The sequence below is a fragment of the Fistularia commersonii genome, chromosome 29, assembly GCF_037954325.1.
Source record: "Fistularia commersonii isolate RoL2024-O1a breed Wild chromosome 29, RoL_Fcom_v1.0, whole genome shotgun sequence".
Taxonomy (NCBI): domain Eukaryota; kingdom Metazoa; phylum Chordata; class Actinopteri; order Syngnathiformes; family Fistulariidae; genus Fistularia; species Fistularia commersonii.
Window position 1 is genome coordinate 5,354,013 of NC_141312.1, and position 23,488 is coordinate 5,377,500.

At 41.5% G+C, this 23,488-nt stretch overlaps 2 protein-coding genes across 8 annotated transcripts in view; both read right to left on the bottom strand.

Annotated features, from left to right (window-relative positions):
* The window catches only part of fryb (furry homolog b (Drosophila)), a 42,496-nt gene extending 32,771 nt beyond the window's left edge, over positions 1–9,725 (bottom strand). For 3 of the 7 annotated variants that reach the window (XM_086176706.1, XM_086176705.1, XM_086176703.1), the window contains exon 1: positions 9,326–9,725. In XM_086176706.1, the coding sequence (XP_086032832.1) occupies positions 9,326–9,566 (241 nt within the window). In that variant the 5' untranslated portion in view covers positions 9,567–9,725. Of the gene's footprint in view, positions 1–3,748; positions 3,874–9,325 lie in introns of those variants that run through there. The other 4 variants (XM_086176708.1, XM_086176709.1, XM_086176707.1 and 1 more) reach the window with 2 other exon arrangements.
* A 10,469-nt stretch (positions 9,726–20,194) lies between these two features.
* Positions 20,195–23,488, bottom strand: part of rxfp2a (relaxin family peptide receptor 2a) — a 28,343-nt gene continuing 25,049 nt past the window's right edge. Inside the window, exons 18-20 of the mRNA XM_086176968.1 lie at positions 23,113–23,281; positions 21,314–21,532; positions 20,195–20,907 (exon numbers count right to left, since the gene is read on the bottom strand). Of these exons, the coding sequence (XP_086033094.1) occupies positions 20,642–20,907; positions 21,314–21,532; positions 23,113–23,281 (654 nt within the window). The 3' untranslated portion in view covers positions 20,195–20,641. The remainder of the gene's footprint in view (positions 20,908–21,313; positions 21,533–23,112; positions 23,282–23,488) is intronic.

A 23,488-nucleotide genomic window follows, 5' to 3' on the forward strand; every position in this document is an offset into this window, starting at 1 on the left:
AAGCAAGTGAGTGGACCGTATTGACTTGTTTATGGTAAACAGCACAATTATGAGGTCTATAAAAAAATTAAAATATGCTAAAGAAATATTTTTCAAAAAGGTTTTTTAAAAAAACAAGTGGAAGCCCACCACCAGCAAGTCAAGGAATTTCCATTGGAACTCCACCCCCTTTCTAAAATGCATGGGGAACAGATGAAACAGCCACTGCTGGGGATTTTACTTCCAGATCAAGGTCGCTTCTGAGTCAAGTCCGATGATATTAAATTAGGCCAACAGTTGTAACATATGCTTCCTTAGTTCGTTCAACAAAGCGGCTCATATATCAATCGCGAATGGCAAATCCCTTTCTCAGTATCATGTTGCATCAACTGTCCTTGAGGCCACCCCTCCATCGTATTTTTCCTTCAAACTTTTCAGCCGTCTCTAAAACAATGTCGAACCCTCACACGGTGTAAACATGCAGTCGCGTAAATGTACGCCCCTATGCAGCTTACCAAGGCCCTTGATGAAGCTGATGAAACTAGCCCTGCTCCATTTGGTTGGCACTTCCATGGCGCAGACAGGTAGATACTCACAACACAGTGGGTGAGAGCGGGTGAAACGGGAGTAAATAAGTGGGTACGGGAGAAGGAATGACAGACCGGCGAGGTTAGGAAGAGGACGAGGGCTATCTGTGGAGTCTGCGGGTTGGTAAATCGGCTACAGCTTCCATGACTGAAAAAATAAATGTTATTCCTTGCAGGTGCATAGTGTCTTTATTATCCAATTACTCCCCCATGGCAGCAGCTACAGACATGACAGTAATCTCTGGGTTTAGGCAAGTTAACCAAAGCTAAAAGCAGGAATCTTCATCCTTCAGAAGATCAGGTAAAGTGAACCAAGCACTTCTCTGATGAAAGAGGGCTTTCATGGCAGCAGCTCAGCTATATCCTGCATTAAATCCAAATAGCCCGGGGAGATATGCTGTATCCACAGGCCAGACGGAGTGACACCACTGACGTGGAGACAAACTGATGAGCATTACTGTCCACTCAGAAGTACGCGTCAAGAGTGAATTCCACCGTGAGAGATTGAGAAATATTCCAGTGTGGTGCTCCGCCACGAACTTGGGCCGACTTCAGGTTGCGTTTCTTGCTTGAAAGCTACATGATCCTTCAGGCCAAACTATCAATTTCAACTTTCCCTTTTGCTCCGCCTCCAATATGTCATCATTTCTTTGTAGAGCAGCTCCGGCGACCTTGGAATCCTTGCCTCCCCATCGGAGGGTTGTATTGAAATAAAATGCCTCTTTGAGATTATCTTTTTTTTAGTTGTCAGTCATGTTTAAGTAAATCTGCACCTTGTGGGGATCTGAGCAGAAGAGTTGGGTTGGAATTTCAACACCGCCCCGAGAGAGAGGCGAGGGGAGGAGGGTGGCACTAAATATAGAGCACCACTCCCACTGACCCCTACCCATACACAAGTGCACACACTTAAACACAGACACATATACGTAGACGTGCACGCACACACACACACGCACACACACACACACACATGCAAATCCAGACATGCTCACGGAAACACAAACAGGCACCCAGAAGGACATGTATATCTTTAACATACTTCCGGGGCAGACAGTGATATATCAGGAAGGCTAAGTAATGTGCTTTAACTAGCAAATAATCAAATAGACCGAATATGTGGTTAACTTTATCATGTGTTCATCACTTTCTGAGTGGCATGAATTTAAGATGTGTGTGTTTGTTTGTGTAGGGGACTGTGTGAGTGTGTGTGTGTGTGTGTGTGTGTGTGTGTGTGTGTGTGTGTGTGTGTGTGTGTGTGTGTGTGTGTGTGCATCAAGGGAGCCTTAGGTAGATGTAAGAGTATGTGTAATGGGCGGTCAATACACTGCTATGGAGTACCTCCTTGGAACCTTGTAAACATGCATGACTTAACATTTTAAAAGAGGAATCAGCAGAAATCCTTGACACATGGTCAATTTAAGTCCACATGTCATCTCATGTCAGTAAAAGCTTTATTTATGTAAGAGCAAGAATGAAACGAATTAGAGAAAATATGTCGAGGGCCAGTACACAACATGAGAATGACTGTGCTCTTTTTAAGTATAAATTTCCGAGTGAGAAAAAAAGGGTTAACGTGTGTCTAAAAACATGGTCCTTCCTGAGTTAAAAACGACCCTTTTTTTCAGTCAACAAGGACTGCGATCAGTCACTTTGAGAGGCGCAAAGACAACGGCCAAAAAAGCACATCCACTGGGCTTGACAAGAATTGCCAGAAGCAAATTTGTATCGTGTTGAAACAAGCAGTTGACATACTTCATGACACCATGTGTCATTAAGATATTATGGCATTATCCTGCCAATGTGTTCCTGCTGAGAGTCTGTCAGGTAGCTTTAAATGCTACAAAGTGCACATCTCAAAAACATCAATCAACAACACTTCTATTATAAAGGAACAGATTCCTGGTACAGCTAATACTGTTTCCCTCTTGATTATGGGATAGCCTTTTGATAACATTTGGGCGCAAATACGAATTACTTGGAATTATTATTCTAATAAGGCTGGCAGGAAATGGAACACATGTCGCTTGATGATGTCACTATTTATGTAATGACTTAACCAGAAGGCTTGAATATCAAACCTAACATGGACATATCAGGTGGCTTTCTGGCCATTTTAGTCTAAAATCACCCTCACGACCACAGGGCCGCCCAAGCAAACACATCAACGAATCCTGTCCTATATTTGGAAACAGTTGGAAGATGACAAGAAAACACTTATTTTTCACTTTTTAAAAAATGTAATCTTCCTTAATGGAAACAAGGTTATCACAAAAAATATCTCCTGAATTGTCCACTTGACATGTTCACAAAGAAAAGCTCAGCTACTGACTAACAGTGCAGTTATCTTGTTGAACAAACACCTGTGTGTTTTAATTACATTCAATAGCATTTCACCAAAAAGACATCTAGTTTTAGATTGCATTCAGACACACAAAATTAAAACTAGAACACTGTTGAGTTTGGCCAATCATTGTATCCTCTGTATCAACATGACAGCACTGATGTTACTGTAAAGGTTAACTATACGCCACATGGTGAAGGCCACATTGATTTCCGGGTAGTGCAGTAAGACAGCGGTGGTTCCTGTTCACGGTAAATTTCTCAGGTTAATGAACCTCGCTGCTGAGAGTAATGGAAGCACGATGCATCTGGTTAACAGCTAACCCACGGTGGGAGTGTTCAGTAAACATGGATCGACTCATTGCTCTCCTTAGATCTCTAAACACAAAAGACAAAATGATGTGTAAAGAGTCAAACAAGTCTTGAATTAAATGGCAAGGCTTCTGTTTCTCACAATGACGATTATCAAAATATTATAACCCACTTGGACTGTTTTTTTTTCTTTCTGAGTAATACTCTGTGTAAGTCAAGCAGAAATTTGGCAAGGAGTAAAATTGACCGTATCCTCAGCTCACCCCTCTCTCTCTCTCTCTCTCTCTAGCTCTACATCCTGCCTTCCATAATTCTATTTCATAATATTGCCAAATACTGACGCTGCGATGCCGTTAAACTCCCTGCTTTTTCATCACATTCACACACCGACTTCTACCACGCAGAAATCATCGTCATCATAAGTAGTCTGGATACAGCGACAACCATGTAGGTTGACTAAAGTGCACGCTGCATCGCTCGTTTGTTTGGCAAAGCAGCCACAAGAACTCCGATGTGTTATCTGTACTCACTCCCTCCAAAGGACTTGAGCAGAGACTTGATGCTGATGTCAAAGAAGCCTGAATCCTGCTGGCTGGTCGCCATGGCTGCAGAGTCTATGTCGCCACGGTGACAGACAGCCGAGGGAGGACAGGACGGCAGGGTTGAGGCGTTGCGGACCGAGAGGTGAGAGAAAAAGGGGTGTGCGCCGATGGAAAGGCTGGGGGAGAAATAGAACGGATGCGGGTGTGCTACCCGGCGATGCGGATGCTGCAGAAGTCTGCCGCCGAGCGTGTTTGCTTGTGTGAAAGTGCTAGGCTGCACAGAAGCTGCGTCCGTGTGGCAGAGAGAGAGAAAGAAAGGAGAGACAGAGAGAGGGAGTGAAAAAGAGAGAGAGAGAGCAGCCTCCTCTGTGCTGTTTTGCTATCTTGCTGGCTAACAACACCCATCCCCTCTCTGTTTTGCTCTCTCAGGACAGTGATACACAGATGTTGGTAGACGCAAGCAGCCAATCCTCTTAGAGGAACAACGGGGGGTGGGGGCACATAGAGCTGAAAGAACTGCATGGCGAGATCACGGTGGAAAGGTAGACGAAAACCACCGCTTGATGGGACGATGCCGGAGTGTTACAGATGAAAGAGACAGTGTTGATCGCATCGTCAGTCATGTTTCCTGATCAGCAGTGTTCACTTCTGCCTGGAAGAGACGTTGAGTGAGCAAACTCAAAGCCGGCAAAGATGGCACAGATAGGCAGAACCATGGAGCGTGTCAGTGCGTGGCCAAGTGTAAAGTACGATTAACAGTGTTTGCTGGGCTCCAAGTAATGATAAGTAATATTGTTGACACTGTGCTACATAGCAGCCAATACTTTAACAAGGGGACAATAACATCTACAACAATCAGCCAGATGACCAGAGCAGGGTTTCAGCTGTTTGAAGCTAGTTTGACTTCAAACCGAAAAATGTACCACTGACTCTACAAGAAAAGATATTACCTCAAATTTAAACTTTTATTTAAACCCATTTTTTTTGCTTTTGTTTTTTTCTCCTGTATTGGATATCTGTGGGGAGAAGGAAGAGATACGATACCTTAGGTCCTCCAATTTTTGCTTGCTGTGAGAATTTTTAAAATTAGGATAAGGATGGCATCGTGTAATGTGTTAGTTTTAGCCATGCAGACATTTCTAATTTACAATTTTCCCCCCAAAAAGTTTTGACATCCGCATTTCATCAGGTAAGCTGCTAGCATTAGCAAACAGGAAGTCAATTTTTTTCCTTTTTTCTTTTCCTGATTTTTTTAATCTAACTTTACTTCTCATATTTTGCCTGGGAGCTGAAGCTTGTATTCAGAAAACACTGCAGATGCATTTACATTAAGAAACAAAGAAAATGTTACAGACGTTACAGACGGTTTTACTTGACACAAAACACAGGCCAGGGCAATGATGATGATAATGACGATGATGGTGCCACAGCTGCTTCGGAGGACACGCAATGTTGTCAATGCTTGTTGAAGCCTGTCAAACTTACGTCAGGCTCCGAATACCATAACTTCTTGCTGATCCAATCGGAAATAATTCAGCAAAGTGACCGACTCATTTTATTGACTAGGGACATTTGTTCTTTCATGAAGGACATCAGCTTGTTGAAACCTCACAGGACAGTAGGAGGCATGGTGTAAAAATGCAATCATCCAATACAAACAGTGTCTTATTGAAGAAGTACTTTGTTTGGAAAAAAGCCAGCGATGCTGTGACTTTTATGAGCTAAAATAATTGAGTTATAGGTTTGCTCGATGAGACAGCCATGTGAGAGCACTTTTACTAGTTTATCTTGCAAATTCATCTGAATTTGTGTTGTGGCTCCTCAAGTAGCTATAAAAGGAAGATTTATCAGGACTCCATTTGGCAGTGATTATAAATGTTAATTGATACTTAACAGAGCAGGAACATCAATTTCTGACAGTTAAACAAATTAGGAAAAATGTCTTTCTGACTTGTAAATATCTTAGCCGTTCCTTAATTTTAATTTCTGACTTGGCAGAGAGTTGCAGGGCGTTATCGAGGCAATGATGCTATGGCTGAGTGAGTTAGGAGTGGAAGTATAAGTGGATAATTAGGGTCATCATGTTATTCCCAGAATGACCTACAGAAGTGCCACAGGACATGTGAACGGCGGAGGGAGGAGCGGAGGGAGGAAATGGGAGTGAGAGAGGGGCTGCAGGGAGGAGACGAGGAGAAGGTGCATAAGATACACTGTCATGGAAGAGCGCTACTGGGCCCGGGGTGGCCTGATTCGCATTAACACTCAATTACTCTGTAATCTCAAAGGAGGAGAAATATAGCAAAGAACACGCAGATCTATTCCTGTCTGCAACTTCTGCTTACTGCAAGTCCTAGGCCTCGTAAGATGAGTGATACTAGACATTATTAAGTTTGTTGCAAAGTGACTGACATAGTTCAGGATTTGCCAAATCATCAGCGTAAATCATTCCAAGTCAAAATAGTGTCTTGTGCTGAAAGCAGACGGGCAAAATATGAGATTATTCAATGTGGGGAACCACCTAATTAGATAGAAGCTGAAAGAACAAGAACAAGAAGGAGAAGATTGTGGTGAAACACATCCCCTTGAAATATTTGCTCAGAATCACATTAACTGATGTACTTTACCGACAAGTCCCATAAAGAAAGTCTTCCATTAGACCAACAATGTAATAGAAAACACACATGTGCGTATTCTCTTTCAGTTATCTACTTTTACTGCGAATAAACAAACCAACAGTATGGCAACCATCAGTCATTATTCTTTGGAACAAAACCTGAAGATGGACAAGTGAAATTCAATTTGGGGATAAATAACATTTTTGGTTTGACATGCGAACAAAAGTCTGACTAGACACACATATATCTTTTTATAGTGGAAATATATGCAAATGTACGTGTGTGTGCTACTGCTTGCAAGATTAAATAAAATGCAATGAGAGAAACTTTCTTTTTGTAGCGCGGCTCAGGTCGGTGATGTAAAGTGCATCATTTACTACAAAACAAGCACTGAGAGAAGGGAAATATTTCCCGCACTATGATGGAAATGTTTCATCTGAAAAAAAAAAATCAAAATCCTTGAGCTCCCAGGATTCCACACGTTCTGAAGAGGGGCCTGGGCATGCCAGCTGCTGGAATGTGAGTCTTTGACTAATACACACACACACACACACACACACACACACACACACACAGAGTTATGCAGAAGACATAATTTGTATTGCGATCCGACTACCTTGCAATTAAAGTCATGCGTCATTTCCCTGTTGAACTCTGATTCAAGTTTTGCCAGAGTGCGTGCACATATACGCACATTAACAATGAACGCATGCATTTGAGAGAGGACATCAATCTAACTGACAGTTGACATGCAAGTCTTCAGTTAAGAGCTCCACCCTGGCTTTTGAAAAAGATAAACGTTTTAAATATGAAATTATTTTAAATTGTTTTTAAAATAGGTCTTGCTGTTATATTTCATGGTATTAATTCTACTGTCAACCTACGAGCATTTCCGCTCTTTCCAATTCAAAGCAGTCATCAGGAAGAAATGACAAATAAAAAGAAGAAAAAGCGAAAAGTATATTTTTACTGAGCTTCATTATTCAATATACAATATACTGTGCAAATTTGATGGAAAATAAGGCCTTTGGCAGTTTAAAGTTTCATCCACGGGTACTACTGTACCTGTAAAAAGTGGCAGTGCAGTTTAATCGATCCGTTTCCCCTTTGTCAGGGTCATATTTTACATGAAACCCCTTTTGAAACCTTTTAAACCAGTGGTTTTATCACACTGATTCATCCACATGAATGACTGGCCATCTGTTGAATAAGACCATGCTGCTCACCATGTGTCATGAATCGTGATGTTAGATTCATCTGATGCAGGTGCGAAAACGAAAATGGCATGTACAGTGAAACAGCTGTGTAGCATACACACACACACATACACTCGCCGACACAAACAAACACACACACAAACAAAAAAGCTACACATAACCATAGAGGGACTGTTTGAGGTTGCCAATTCACACAGTGGTGTCTCCTTGACACAGCTGGGTTGATCAAATAGATAACCATTGTGAAGAATGCACGTGTGTGTGTGTGTGTGTGTGTGTGTGTGTGTGTTTCACTGCAGAAACACCATATATATAAGATACTTAGATTTCTTGTGTTGGTAAATTGCAACAGTATCACCAAGAAGAAGGCCAAGTTAATTTACCAAGAGATGTTAGTGCAGGTGGTACATGACACACACACACACAGACACGTACACACACAGACACAGACGCACACACACACACACACACACACACACACACACACACACACACACACACAAACCTCGTGGCACTCTGATATCTCCTTTCACTGTTCACTCTATACCTTCTTCATGTCTCTTCGGAGCTAAATATCTGAAATCATTTGAAGCTCAGCCAAACTCCAAACAAATGGTAGTCCTTTGTAAAATGACATCCCAAAGCGTCTTATTGTACTTGAGCATAACATACTGGATTGTCACAGCTTCAGAATCACACCCTCAAACGCTCTACTCTAGTTCACTACTTTGTAATTATAGTTAATTGTTTTTTTATTTGACACACATCTTTAAATAACAATTGAACAAGTCACATGGGGATGATCTCAGGGTGTGTAACCTCTTTAAGACCAGATCACTTGATGTTACAACAGTCTTTAAATAAGCAGACGAGCAGAGGAGTCTCACATTATCATCCAGCCAGTGAGAGGTAAAACCTGAGAAAGGCCCAGAATTTTGAGTGGAGCCAGTGTGTAGGTAGGGTCATGTTTGGAATTTGAGCAATGCACAAGGAGGAAAATATATCTGCATGTTATGAAGCTATAGCAAGACTGACATGCTGTCTCTCAGTACGAGCTTGCCGAGGCCGTGTAACAGTTACTTTTTTCTAAGCTTCGTCTAAAAACCCAGCAGATGTGCACGCAAACTACTTTTTGAGTTCTGAACACAATTTTTTTGGAAAGCAAACGCCTAATTCTTGACTGACAACATAAGGTCTTGGCATTCTCCCACAGTTGGAAGTGGCTGGAGATGTTATTCGCAAAATTTAAGGTGGGCTTGTGAAACGGCAGATGCCCGGTGGAAAAGAGAACGTGCTTGTGTCAGAGGCCAGACCCTCAGAGACGGAGCCTCAGAATCTTTTGCCCCATGCTATAGAGGGATTACTGGGGCAATCTCGTGCTGACACTGAGGGTCTCAATTTTCAGTTCCTCAAAGGCCCTGGCAGAGCAGAATTATTTGTAAAGTCTGCAAGTCACAGCAAAGAACAACTGCATTGTGGCAAATAGAGAGACAGAGGGGGGTCCGGACAGGTTGTAAGAGATCCCAGGGTGGATTAAACCCAGCCCACATTCCAGCGGAGGAATTGAGGATCACTGTTTCAGCTGGATGCTCAACCAGCCTTTCTACCAACTCCAGCCTGGGAAAGCCCTTGTGCCAAAGCTACATTTGCGGCAAAAGCTCACATTCTGTGACCAGGATTGGTTTCTTCTTGGCTCTTAGAAACAGAAAACCTGAGCGCTTGTATGCACCTACCTCCGATGATCCTCGTCCTCTTCCTGGATCGGGACTGGATCTTGGAAAATCTCCCGGTGAAATCACTGGGTTCAAACATGTCCAAAGACAGAGAAGCAATACGGTCCAAAACGATCCTGTCCGAGCCTTGGCTCTGCGTCTCTGGATCCTGACCGTGGCCCAGAGAATAGCCTTCATCGTACTCCGACAGAGCACTTGCAGCCCCAAGGCTGGCAGTGCTTCTTATATCCTCCAGAGACATGTCTTCACTGTCCGCCTCAAACACCAGAGAAGTTCAAGCCAACCAGGGTTGTTTCCAAACCCTGGATGCACTTTAAACTTTTAGAAAGACGCAAAGTGTTGATTGAATGGGGAAAACACACAATGAACCATGACAAAAAAAAAAAAAAAAACTAAATCACCACGGTTGAAATACGATTCGGACAAGGTTCAACGAGGTTCGTCCATTTTCCTGTTCATCAAAAACTATTGAGCGCGGCGCCTTGTTGTTTCAGAAATCTCAAACTCCTGAGGTTTCAGGTTTGTCCTCTTCTAGTCCTCTTTCTTGCCCTCTTGTCTGACAGTAAAAATGCCATCTTGGTTTTGTATTAAAAGTGCGATAAGATTTCCTCTCTTCCTCAAAAAGCTCAACTCAGATCCACCACCGTTCCTCACCTGGTCTTTGTCTGTCTGTCTCCCTCCCTCTCTCTCTCTGTGTTTTTCCTCAATCCTTTTGAGTCTCTGAGGCAAAGCTGCTCTTCTCTCAGGTGGGGAACAGGGGAGGGATCCAATTCCAAGAACACAGCATGATTGGTTGGTTAGAGAAGTTTGGGTGGATCTCTCATGCCCTCTTGCTCTTGAAGTCTTCCTTTCGCTTTTTTTTTTCCCGTGTCTCTCTCTCAGGGGGATTTTTCAAAAACTTTTCCTGTACTATCATGCAGTACTATGATGCAATGAGAACTGGCTCACGTACCTGCTAAGTTTTGTTTGCTCCTAATAGTAAAGCATGACAGAATGGGATATATCTGCTTGATTTTAACAGCCGACACACAGCATGTGGGTGTGAGGAACTGTTCAAAGTCCCTGCGCTCACTGGTCGAGGCTGTTTAGCCAGTTACAGTAACCTCAATGTGTTAATGGTGTAGGATTACCGAGGGCAGACACACCCCTTAACAGACGAGGGAAACAAAGCCACACAAACAGGAAAACTCATGAACGCTTGGACGGACGTGGTTTTGTGAGTGTTTGCCGTTAAACTTGATTAGCAGATGTATTTGCACGCTGCGTAACAGGTACCGCCGTCTTTAAATGCTGAAAATTCCTGTCAAAGAAGGAATCTGGTCAAGCTGCAAGAAAAATATGTATTTAAACACCAATCTGTCATGGTTAGGAGTTGGTTGGAAAAGACAAATAGTGACAATGGCATGTGCAGAACTGTTGCCCACAGAGTAGAAATTCTTAGATGGCAGCTACTTCCTTGATCCAACCCTGACAAGGAACACGGCCCAAGGACCAAATGCATTCGCGTCCTGAGACATTGTACATGAAAATTGTACATTTACACAAGTAGCATTCGAATCCCCGCTTCGATTCGAATTACTTCCTTAATACTACAAACAGACGCGGATTCAATATCCTCAGAATATCAGAGGTAATCACTGGAGTGTGGAGATACATTTTGTATACAACCATTTCAGAACATTTATTTACACAAGGCGTAGCGTCAAGGTGAGTGTTTCGCTCTGAATGTCATTCTCACAAAGTAGGCCAGTTACCTCGAGGGAGATGCCAGCCCTGAGGAGATTTCTTGTTGTTTGTTCCACTGCTGTCATGACATCAGGTCTCACCCAAGAGTCTATCTGAGCTAGTGTGGAAAAACAAGCCTGTTTTCATATCCACGTTCTTACAAAAGCCCACGCATCTTCACCAAATAGAAGTTCACGCTATAATTCAGGGCAGTTTGCGCATTTGTTACTGTCAGACCTTTGTGTACATTCTGTTCACTCGGAGTCTTGCGTCTTTATATTTCAACTGCCTTCTTATTGCTCAAATTGCAGAGAACTTCTTGGACTAAGTACAATCAAAAAAACGTTTTTTAAACGACAACTACTGACATTTTTAACAGGAATTGGTCAAAAGACCAGAAGCAAAGTTGGCTTTACCTGCTATGTCCTGCAGTCACTTTTATTATCAGCAATGTCAGTGATTGGATCATTTCAAACACGGGGGTTTGTTTTTATTCAGCTTCACTCCTGCTTCATTCACCTTTTTTTACTGCGATTTTTTCGAAATGGTCCTCAAAAATGCCACCAAAAGTCAAATGACATGTTCAGATTATCCGCAAAAAAAAAAAAAAATGCGCAAAGTAACGACATTTGCCATCTCTGCTTGTGCGTAGCAGATACAAAACGAGATAGCGCCTCACCTTTCAGACTCCAAACCAATCGGGGATAGAATGTAGCCTTTAGGAAGTAGTTAGTGTGAGTGATTAATCATTTTCAGGAATGTGTTGGCGATGGCTAATGTTTTTGTCTGTTGAGGATTTCACACAACTGTTCATCAAAAATGTCCCCATGAAAAACATTTTAATAATAGCTAAGATAAGGGGACTGGGTTTTTCCTGTGCGCTCTGACGAGCTTGCGAGCTTTGTCACTCTCTTTGTTTGAACTAAATAGTTGGTGTTTCTGCTCAGGAGGTCACCAAGAGTCAGTCTCACTCATCTTTTCTCTATTCTTTACTCTGTTTTTACACTCTATGGTAAAAGTGACTCTTATCTTGAGCGATTACAACAGGGAGCAACATTTTATCGGCATCGACTGGAAATGAGAGGCACCGACTGGAAATGAGAGGCACCACTAGCACCGTGCTGAATTAGTGACACTGCAATTTCTTAACAAAATTTTTTTGTCCCCCCTCCCAACTCTGCCGTTGGGATTTCCCTTCATCCCCGAAGAGGTCAATTTGAGGTCACGTAACACATAATATTAAATTTTATAACCGTGTATTAAATAGTCTAAAACCATTGACAAGTTAATAGGTCAGCAGTCACTTTCAAAGTTGACAACTGATTGTTCTGTTTTTTTTAAGATTGTGTGGTAAACCATTTTAGCACATGAAGAATTTCATTTTTTTGAAATGTATCTTACAATTTCATTGTTGGGAAAAATTCTATCCAAGTCGGCTTTTGGACAGGCGGTAGCTCTGTGAAACATAATAAATAAGTTTTTATCAAACAGTTCCTTGTATTTATATTTAATTCTGGGTCCAGTTGCACCATACGCCCATTAACAAACTATCTATTCAATGATCATAATCACTCAACTAATCATTTATGAAGATAGAACAATGTTTTGTTCGCCCTGTCACTCAAATATGCTGTCAAGTTGCCCAGCAACCCGGTCTGACAGGAGAACAGAGGGCACAAATAACACTTCTCTTGGCTTGTGCAAGCAAGGCACCAATTGGAAGATTCGGTTGGATGACAAGCACAATTAATGACACTCATGCCTGACAGCAGAAATCAATACAGTTTCAACAAACAGTCTGGTTGGCATCACAAATATTTTAGTTTTGTTTGTTTGTGCGGCAGCACTGTTTGGATATACAATTAAATTATTGTCGATCATTGACTGCAGGATAATTATTCTTTTGCCCACGTGTCAGGGCCCTGTAGACGTGCCACAGAGCCTGGGGCCAATCTTTCTCTGTGAGCTACTCATTAGTGTCTCCTACAAGGGCAGAATAATCAGACTGAAATGAAATACCTTTTGGACAGGGTTTGAATCACTGGATCAATAAGACATCAGGGCAGGGATCCAGAGGACTGGAACTACTATCAGGAAGGATTTATTTATCGTGGTTGGAGGACAAAATGATTAAACTGTACAGTCACTTGGGGTGATTATTTCAGTTTTTCACATACAACAACTTCTGAAAAACGTAAATTAGAAAAGTACTGAAAACTACCACCAATGGCGGTAGTATCAAAAGGTGTACCACTGGTGTTACAAATGATCATATTGTAGACGGCAACATAATGTATGTTGTGGCACGACAATGGTGCCACCTAGAGTACAATCCAGCAATAATTCTCTGCTACTGCCATACATTTCTGATTGAGGCAGTCGGTACAGACAACATTTTGCCTTTTTATGTTGATATAAATGACATTTTTGTTTTGTTGTGCTTTACCTTCACTATGATTACTGTTCTTAGAAAATTATCTGTGTGAAGTCTGAGAATTCACCCTCGACCAAAATAAATAACCCTCTTGCGCAAAGTGTGTCTAGAAATTTTATTTGGTGAAAAAATCTCAGAAGGCTAACTGCTAAACTGACAGTTAAATGAGGCAGTTAATTTGTAAAATTATACATTTAAATACATCACGTGCAAACTTTCTCAGAGCACAAATACAACTCTAATGCTTATATAGGTCACCTTTGGGAAAATAATACATATCTAAAAACACACGCTGCCAGTCAAAACCTACAAGGCACTCTTCACACACATTAGCCTCTCACAGCTTTCAGCCAGTGCAGGAATAATGAAGCAGCAGAGGAGATATTTGCCAGGTATATTTTTGTAAGGAATACTTGTAAGGGCCAACCTTTCAAATGTAAAACCCTGAATGAAAAGGGGGGAAAAAAGACAGCACTCAAAGTACACAGGTCTCCTCATGACCTTATGTCATTATTAATAGATCAAAAAATGCTATTAAATTTGCTTGAGCCATAGTTCTGATAAAAATCGAATTGCATTTTCAACTGTTAAATCAAAGCTGGAGAAGGATGATGGGCAAGGATAATTCTCCTGCTCCCAAAGCAATGTTTGTGGGACAAGCTGCCATGGAAAATAAACATTAATATGAGAGCACCTGAGGCCAAATTTGATGAGGAGTGGGACGGTAAGGAATTTGTGGGTTTGCCTGTGTCCTGGTGTCTTGGTTACTCTGTGATTGTGCGCCTGCCAGAAAGCCTATGTTATGTAAGCCAGCTGGAGTAAGATACCGGGTGGGATCTATGGAAACCATGAGAGCGAGGTCGGACAGCTGGTTCAAGAGATTAAGCTATCCCAGTGGGAAACCAAAGCTGACCATCTACGGGTTTTAGATGTTAATATTAATGTGGAGCGTGATGTCAGGAGACCAAAAATTCATGTCTTTTGGGGTTTCTGTAAACCGTCGCCACAGACAGAACATGCAAAGCCCACAGAGACGCTTTAGGTATCTGCCGGACTCAACCAAGAACTTTATGGCTGCCAACCACTTCATCACCAGTTAACCTTGTTTCAGTTTTTTTTAATTAGCATATATCTGATATTGAACTGAAGTCCAGTGTCTGAAAGTTCGATGCAAGAAAGGAAACATTGTTATATTCATGTTCACTCATTTGGCAGTAGTTACTTGTAGGTGAAGAAATACAATTGAGTCCAAGTACAGTGGGAGACCGGGAAGTACTAAAGTAAGTTAAGAACTAAATCCGTTCAAGAAGTAGAGGGATTTTAAGTTTAAAAGTGCCCTGCAGAAGGACTTAGACAAGTTTTGCAGAGCCTTACAGATACAGCCGTTAGTTAATTTAACCTGCAAATATCAGCTTTGGGCAGTTTTATAGCACACATGAACCCCTGTAACCACTCGGTTCCTTTTATGGACAAAACATGATTACAATTTCATCATAATAAATTGGGATTTTTTTATGGAATGTGAAAAAAAACACACATGTAAACACACATGATGGCTGAATGAAATGAATTCCAGAGGTCACAAATGTCAAGTACTGACAACAGTATAACTGAAGACGTATTAGTATACACATTCATTGTTTCAATGACTATATTCCCTTCATGCCTGATAACTGGAGACGAAGACGGCTCTTTCTCTCTCCCAGCAACAACTCCTGAGCGTGCCAAGTGTTTTCTTGTGTTAAATTTGGGAGACTTTCTGGTCAACACCGAATGTCTGACATTTAAACTTCCCTGGAGAGACTGAAAAATGAATACCGTTGTATGGTGTTTCTGAGACAGGATGATATTTTGAAGCACTAACAACTTTGCACAGTTGAGGGAAATTACAATGTGAATCCAGGGAAATTAATTAAAAACATGCATTTATCACAGCTTTGTTTCTCAGCCTGTTGTTTTGTTGTTGTTTTTACTGTCAAGTGTAAATATCCAATGCTTTATATCAAACATGCATGCTCAACCATTGGCGTTTTCCAAGGGATAACAGGTTAAATCTGTGTCTTCTTCATGAGCACGCAGGGAGGCTTAATACAGTCGGATGAAGGGAAGAGATTGTGCATGGACAGTATATCTACCCTTCTTTGCAAAACCAGTGACAGGAATGTCCACAAAGGATTGTGATGAGCTGTGACACACATGACACGCTGTCTGTGCGCGGTACTTGTAGTGTAAGCCCCGAACAATGGCGTTAACTGGGTCGCCAGTGCTGACTGGCTGTGCCGAACAGCTGGAGAGATGGAGAGGGAGTATGATTGTGTCAGGAGGAAGGAGGGAGGGATGGAGGAAGGGGAAGAGAAGGGGAGGCGAGGAGTGGAGGGTATTAGGAGGAATGGCCTTCAAATAAGATAAGAACAAACAAAGCCGGGGATGCTGGTGCCGAGTATCAACTTCAACGGGCAACTCAATAAAAGTATGTGGCTTTTCAGAACAGAAACTGTCAACAGAATCAGTGTGAATCAAAGTGCCAAAGGAGAGGACAAATAAATAAACCATGTTCTTGGCTTTCTAACACAAAGACAATCAGTCAGTCTGGGGAAAGGAAGGCATGGTAGCAGGGGAAATAAGCGAGTGCACAAGTGGGATGATACAATGGCAACATTGTAAATGACAACATTATTTTTAAGCTTGGGGGGTATTTTGAATGAAAAGGACGCATTCAATTCAGAGAGAAGTTCTTAATTGTGAACCAGCATAGATGTCAGACGACCAACTCGAAACATCTCTGTGTTCCCGAGTGATTATAATGATATTTATACCTCCAAGGAATTAGCCATCACCGCTAATCGTTTGCAATTATCACCTAGCTAGTGGCTAATGTGCCGTGTAGCACATTGATCTCCCAGCGCCATCACCAAGTGTATATTTACAATGACCGTCGACTGGTGATAAACGCTAGCTAATGTACACAATTCCAAACCGAGTCAAGCACTGCTGGCTGGCTGAGCGCTGCCGAGGAAACGTGCGAGGGTTAGTCACCTTTTCTGAATGAAGAGGTGACCACCGTTACCAGTTTAACCCAGTGGCTAACTAGGTAGCCGACGAGCTAGTAGAAGCCCCCTGTGGTAGTTATATATCGATGGTATATCAAGACATGGCTCGCTTGCCTTTGTGGTCAACGGGGAATCGCGAAACGCAGCGGTACGGGGCAGAAACACGGCGTTGAACCGGACATTACCTTTATTTCGTCGACCCAGGCGGTCACTGGATCATTTCTGGGCTCGGAGTCTTTGTTTTTTTCAGAATAGGCGGCTTGTTTTCATCAATCCGTCTCGTCTCTCTCCTCCAGGAGTCGTGCCGCCCAGGCTGACAGCACCACGGCGAGGGATGACAGAGCCCCGCCCCTAGCAACCAATCAGACGCCGAGGTTCCGGACACTTGGAGTAGGGATGTTTCCCATTAGCTAAAAGACATGTCAATCAATTTGTCGCTAAGGGCGCACCTTGGACCAAGGGCAGGACACCTGCCATGGAAGGATGCTGCGCCCTGCCAGTTCCGGCAGATCAACTCAAAGAATCCGTGCAAAACAAAGAAGGAGCGTATGTAGCATTTGGGCACAACATGAAGCCCATTTATATATTTGTTCATATTCAGAGGCATTGCGTGTCTACATTCAAACCACTTGTTCCGAATCAGATAAGATGGTCAACAAATAAATAAAAATGAACGTTTACGTTAAGGTCTCTTCTGCCAGTGGCACAATCTGCACAGTTCTGCACAGTTATTCATTAAACAACCTTGCACAGAAGTGCAGCCACTTTTACTTCTACTCTTTTTATATCTACCTCTATTTTTAACTTACTCTCGTCTATTTTTATGTACTCTTGTCTATATTTTATACATTCATTCAGATATTTAGGGGCAAATTAAGTTTTTCTGATTCTGAACAGTTGTTGTCAGATCATCTATTCTTCTGATGTTCCATTACAGTTCCATTACAGTCCTAAAATGTATCCATGCCGTGTATAAATTAGGCAACAGTAATTCTTTTGATGGCGGAATCGGTCGAATCTAGGCTGGAATAAGGCACAGCTTGTTTCTTGAGAAAGAGCAAAACATGTTTACGGTATCATTCAGTCTTTCAACTTCTATTTCAGTGAAAGAACCATCTCCTGTGAATATATAAAACACGTCACATTACTTCCTCGACTCAAACACTCACAATGATGTCCAGAATATCCACTAAAAGACGATGTACATTGTGCGACACAACAAAAGCAGACATTTTCCAAAATATTACAACCATGAAATTACCTTTTAATTCACTTGTAAAGTCTTTGTCACAATAAATCAAAAAAAACAAAAAAAAAACAAATTGTAGCTCAATGCAAAAAAAAAACCCAACACATGAAAAAATAATAATAAACTAAAATTATAAAGTTGGAGTTTTATAATGCTACATCTCACATGTGGCATATCCGGACAATGTTTTGTCAGTTCACCTCCAGAAGCAAAAGTAGCAAGGCCGTGCAGGTGATTCAGGTTCTAAATTAGATGACGTTCGGCACATGCCGGAGGAGGAAAAAATTCCAAGAGCCATTAAAACAGGATAAACAACTTTTTAGCCATTCTCATTTTGATATGCATTCAAACCCTAAAATGTCCTTGAACAGTCAAAGCCACAGCATATAAGCTTACTGAGAAGCCGTGACTTTTGTAGATTTTATGAGGAACAAAGAGAAGCAAGTCAATTCGCTGCTTTATTTTATTGTCCTGATCGTCCTCTTGACTAGAGAAGAAAAGAAAATATCCTTCAAATAATTACATTGTACGAATGCGTCAATGAAATCCGGGCCTCAGTTTGCTCTTCTTTGCCTTCATGTCTTGAGGCTAAAAGACATCTAGCAAGAACAAGATGGACAGGTTTTAAAATTTCAGGCCTCGTAAACCAAGTTTAATCAGTGTTAAATACTTGTGCTCTTAAGTTTAGCTCGCTACACAAACTTCACCATCAAGTCATCTGGAGTCTAACGACGTCTATTAGGACAGAGACACTTGGCTCCATCGCTCTGGTCTGGATTGTAAAAATCTGGGTGTGTGACATTTTGCACTTGTGAACTTCCTGTCTTTTATTCACTCATTTTTGTTCCCCACCCTGGAATTTTAGAGTGCTAAATGGTTTTATGTTTGTTGTCAGTTATGGCTGTAGTTAAGTGGTACCTGGGGAAAAGACATTTGAAGCCGCTTATTTCCATTTCGCTATTTGCACTGTGAGCATGCATCGTTCTGGAATTCACACAAAATGAATGTGGCCTTTATTATAGATAATCATATACTATATTTACAATCAAGGCACCCACTGTAAAAAGGATCTGTTGTATTTTTTTCATAAAATTACAGATAAATTGTTCAATGCATAAATCAATGATGAATCCCTTGTAAAAAAATAGGTGATTATTCACAGATGGAGGGAAATATTGTTCACTCACTGTCTCCATATTTAACTGGCTGCTATTTTAAGCTTAAAGAGGTTTCTATGTTTTTTAAAATAAATAAGTCAACCACAAAAGCAGCTTTAAATTGAAGGGAAATATTAAAAGCAATTGAACTTAACACGTCCTGTATGTCTTGCCCACCATTGCAATGGTGATCGGGCTGTGGCTGGTCGTGTGAGAGGAAAAGATAAGATGGAAAAAAAGTTCCTGTTTAAAGAGCTGTAAGTTTATTTTCAAAGCGAACAGCTCGCTGATATACACCCAAAACTCCCTCCCTCCCTGCCCGCTCCCTGATGACGGAGAGCCGCGCGAGTGAAAGCTCGGGGAATAGTTTCCCGACAGATGTGAAAGTCTGTTGCCGGTGGTTCATGTTTCACAATGACTCAATGTTAATGGGGCGGGTTTGGCTTTGTCACAAAAATGCCTGGTTTTCATACAAATATAATTGTTTGGCTTCTTATTCCCCAAGGTGGGAAAGCCATGGGGTTATTATTGAGTGAACAAGGGCAGCCAGTCATGCGACAGTATCTCAATTTCTGTGTGCTAAGTGAGAGCTTGATATTGTATTTAGAGCCTCTGTGTGCATAAATATACATACATACATAAAAACTATTTGGCTCCAAGACCTGGTAAACACACAAGTCATCAGTGAGAACTCAGGTCGGCTCCTTAATGGGTTGTTGTTTCTGGCAACACATTTGCTACGATGCTGCAAATACATGTGGACGTCTGGAGCCCAGAGTGGAAGGGAGTGATTCTGACAAGGATCCTACTAATTTACCCATTTACTACTCAGTTAAATTCTCCAATCTCATTATGTGTCCATATTCTTTCCACATTTATACAGAGTTTATATCACACAGACATACACGCACTCACACAATGTGATAGCATTCACGACATGCATTGAAAAAAAAATCTTGCCATGACAACTGTCCCATAAGAACATTCAATTTTCTGAGGGGTAAAAAAATACTGTTGCTCTGATTTTTTTGGCAGCTTAAACACTCCTCAAATTAAGTAGCTCATGTAAAAGTGTAAAAAGTATTAATGAAAGCAGGGGTCCGCTAAGACCCGCTTGTCCGCTCTGTTAATAGGCCGCCTGCCCTGGGAACCCCCGGTAAACACTGCCCACTCTGCATTACCAAGCCGCAGCCATTACTTGATAGATGAAGTGGCCCCTTGGTGCGGGAGCGCTGCAGAGCTGGAAGCTTTATCTTATTTTTCTTTTTTAATTCGGCAGCGGATGCCGTTTCCAACGCAACTGATTACTTTCCCTAAAAATAAATGCGATCGGTTCCCATCCGTCTCCGTCCAGAAACACTGAAGTTAATCTATGGGTGACGGACACGACACGACAAAGATTGCTGAGCGAGAAAAAAAACACTGTCTGTGAAGATGTTATCGTCACGACAAGTCATCTTTTAGAAGTGATTAAAGGGTGAAATCAGCAATGCAGTGCGGCCTTCGCTCAGTGTTTCAATCAGTGCTTCTTCTGGAGCGCAGACGTCACCACGTTCCTCAGGAAAAAAACAATGCGCCTCCTTTGTAGGTTACATATCTAAGCACCGTCCAACAGAAAGTCAGTTGTGTAAAAAAAACCCAGAAACCTCCGAGGCAAACTTGGCAAACTGTTTTGCAGTTTGTCAAAGTATCCTCCCTCTCTCAGGCATATCGAGGATCTGCACTGGTGAGCGACGTGTGCTTGATGTAAGCCGAAGTCTGGAAGCAAGCGGGTTGCGATGAGTCTGTGAAGATTGTAGACGAGTTGAGGTTTTTGTGGCCTTTCCTCAAGTTGTGTCTCCTCTGCCATCGGCACAGCAAAACTTCCACCTGCTCTCTGAAGAAGCTGGTGGTCAGCGTGTATACGATGGGGTTCAGGGCGCTGTTGATGGGGAGGATGAAGATGACCACCCAGCTAGAAATGGTGCCTAAAGAGAAACATCCGCATATACACGCACACAAAAAACCCACACACACGGTTAGGCATCGGTTAAGAATGTCAACGCTCTGGAAGAAATGACTTGAGAAAGAACAAGATAGCCACCAGACAATTTCTAGTGAGGAACCCATCTCATTAGATTGACGTTTGTGTTTAGTTAGATAAAGATTTGCAGGAAAGTGGCTCACAAATTAGCAAGTAATGTGTCAGACAATGCTTTAACATCAGTGATATCATTCAATGATATCAAATAGAGAAATATATCACCAAAAAGGAGCAAGGAATCACCTGACAATTCAAGGTCAACGGGATAAATTCTAAATTTAATAAAAAAAAACGTTTACGTTCAAAGCTATTCCGAAGCAGTCGGCCTACACGGGTAACTCGGGCCTCACCGGGTATCTCCACCTCCAGCAGTGACAGGGTTTTAACTAGAAAAATAGGAATCCAGCAGAGGGCATCAGAAAACACGATGAAGAAGAACCTGTTGGCAACGGCCACGTCCCGGTGCAGCCTGCTCCTCAGGTCCGTTGCATTGATGCCAGTTCTGTAGATGGAGTAGAACATGCTGGAGTAGGAGAAGACGATCACCAGGAACGCCACCAAGTTCAGACCTACGGGAACGCACGTTATTGACAGGCATGAATCAGTGATGTGCAGTCAGTAGAGGCAGGAGAGGCCGTGCCTCACTTACCAATTTTGAAAGAAAAAAATGTAAAAAGAAAAAAAAAACTGTTATATTTATCAATGATTCGCACTAGAAAGGAGGAAGGACGAAGAGGACAACTTCTTTGTTAACGTTATCAATGCTTTTGTTTAGAAAGAGCGGCGCAAGGACTTCTTTTATAAGTAAAGGGAAGGCCATAATAGCTTTTAACAGACTAAATGTGCCTTTTTTGTGTGCTACAGTTTGTATGTGTGAAGAAAGCTGAGATTTTAAACATAAGCCATTGAGTGCTGCCAATCAAATGGTGAATAAGCAGTGCCTCACCAGCCATGAACTTCACCGCACTTCACTGGCACGAATAGAGCCAGATGCCACACGTACACGGGTCACATTAGTTTTTATATCCTTGAGTTCGAGCACAGATTTTAATATGTGTGAGAATTACAAACAGGGAAGAACAAACTGTTGCAACACATTAACACGTGCCGGATTTAAATATATTTAAACACAACAAGTGATGTAAATGGCCGCAACTGAGATTCTTCGATTCTAGTCGCCAGTCTTACAATGTTCTTGGCGAGAACATTGAGTAACTAGAACTCGCCTGGATTATTGATGGGCCTATTGTTTTGCAAATTTCAGATCTGATGTACAACTCTGTTGGTCGTATTAGCCAGCAGAGTGTTTTTTTGGGCTCCAGCGCGCTTCAGATCGCTCTTGAGGCACTCAAAAATAAGCATAACTTCTACTTGTAAGATAAAATTCACACATATGTATATATACACACACACACACACACACACACACATTTATATATATATATATATATATACACACACACACACATATATATATATACACACACACACACACACACACACACACACATTTATATATATATATATATATATATATATATACACACATATATAGTATGCACACTATCACAGAGGTGTGGACTATCATGAGTGTAAATTAAATTAAAGTTGCTGATTCTCCAACAAAATCAGTTTCCTATTGCTGTCGCAAAAATAAAATATCAATTTAGAATTCTAAAATGTAATAATATTACAGTACACTTTCTCAATGTTCCTTTTTGATTTCTGATTTATGATTATTATACGAATACAATGATTGCCGAAATTAAAATAAGTCTTGCGTTGTTTTCCATCAGTTGTTTTTTTTTTGTTATAACATCCTGCTGCTGTTTAGATGAATCTTCGCAAAGTTTTTGTCTTTTTTTAGACTGCATTTTTAGAAGCAGAGTGTGAAATGTGATTATTTCTGCCTGGTAAGTTTTATTGTTGTGTCAAGTTATCAGTGCCAGTACTGTGATGATTGCTTCTTAAAAATAAGTGTTCTGGATAACACTGAAAACATGCCGTCCACACTTCTGAAATACTTTGAAAGTAATCAGGTCTAGTAAAGTCAGCAGAGGTCACACCCAGGCTTTTGTAAAAACTTAAAATTAACTAACTAACTAAACTTAAAATTAACTAGGGAAAAAAATGTTTGTTTTCAATTTACCCAGAAAAATCCCAGTGGAATATCCTTTTGCTGTGGGTTTTTCTTGCCTGTCAGAGTGCAGCGGGAAGCAAACGCCGTTGCGTCCGTAGTAGTTCCCGAACAAGTCCTCGTTCATCAGAGGCACCGCGGCGATAACAAATCCAAGGAGCCAGATGGAAACCATGACCACCTGGAATTGGGACAAGAAACTTGAAAAGGATTTTTCTCGCAGAAAAGGAGCCACCTCAGAGAACGATGGATTTTACTTGATAGAAGCTTCTTTGATAATCCCCGCCACTATGAGGATACTGCGTGGAATATATGTCATCATTCATAAACAACAAAAATAAAATACTGAGAGAATGTCAATTCATTTAAATAATAATAATAATAATAA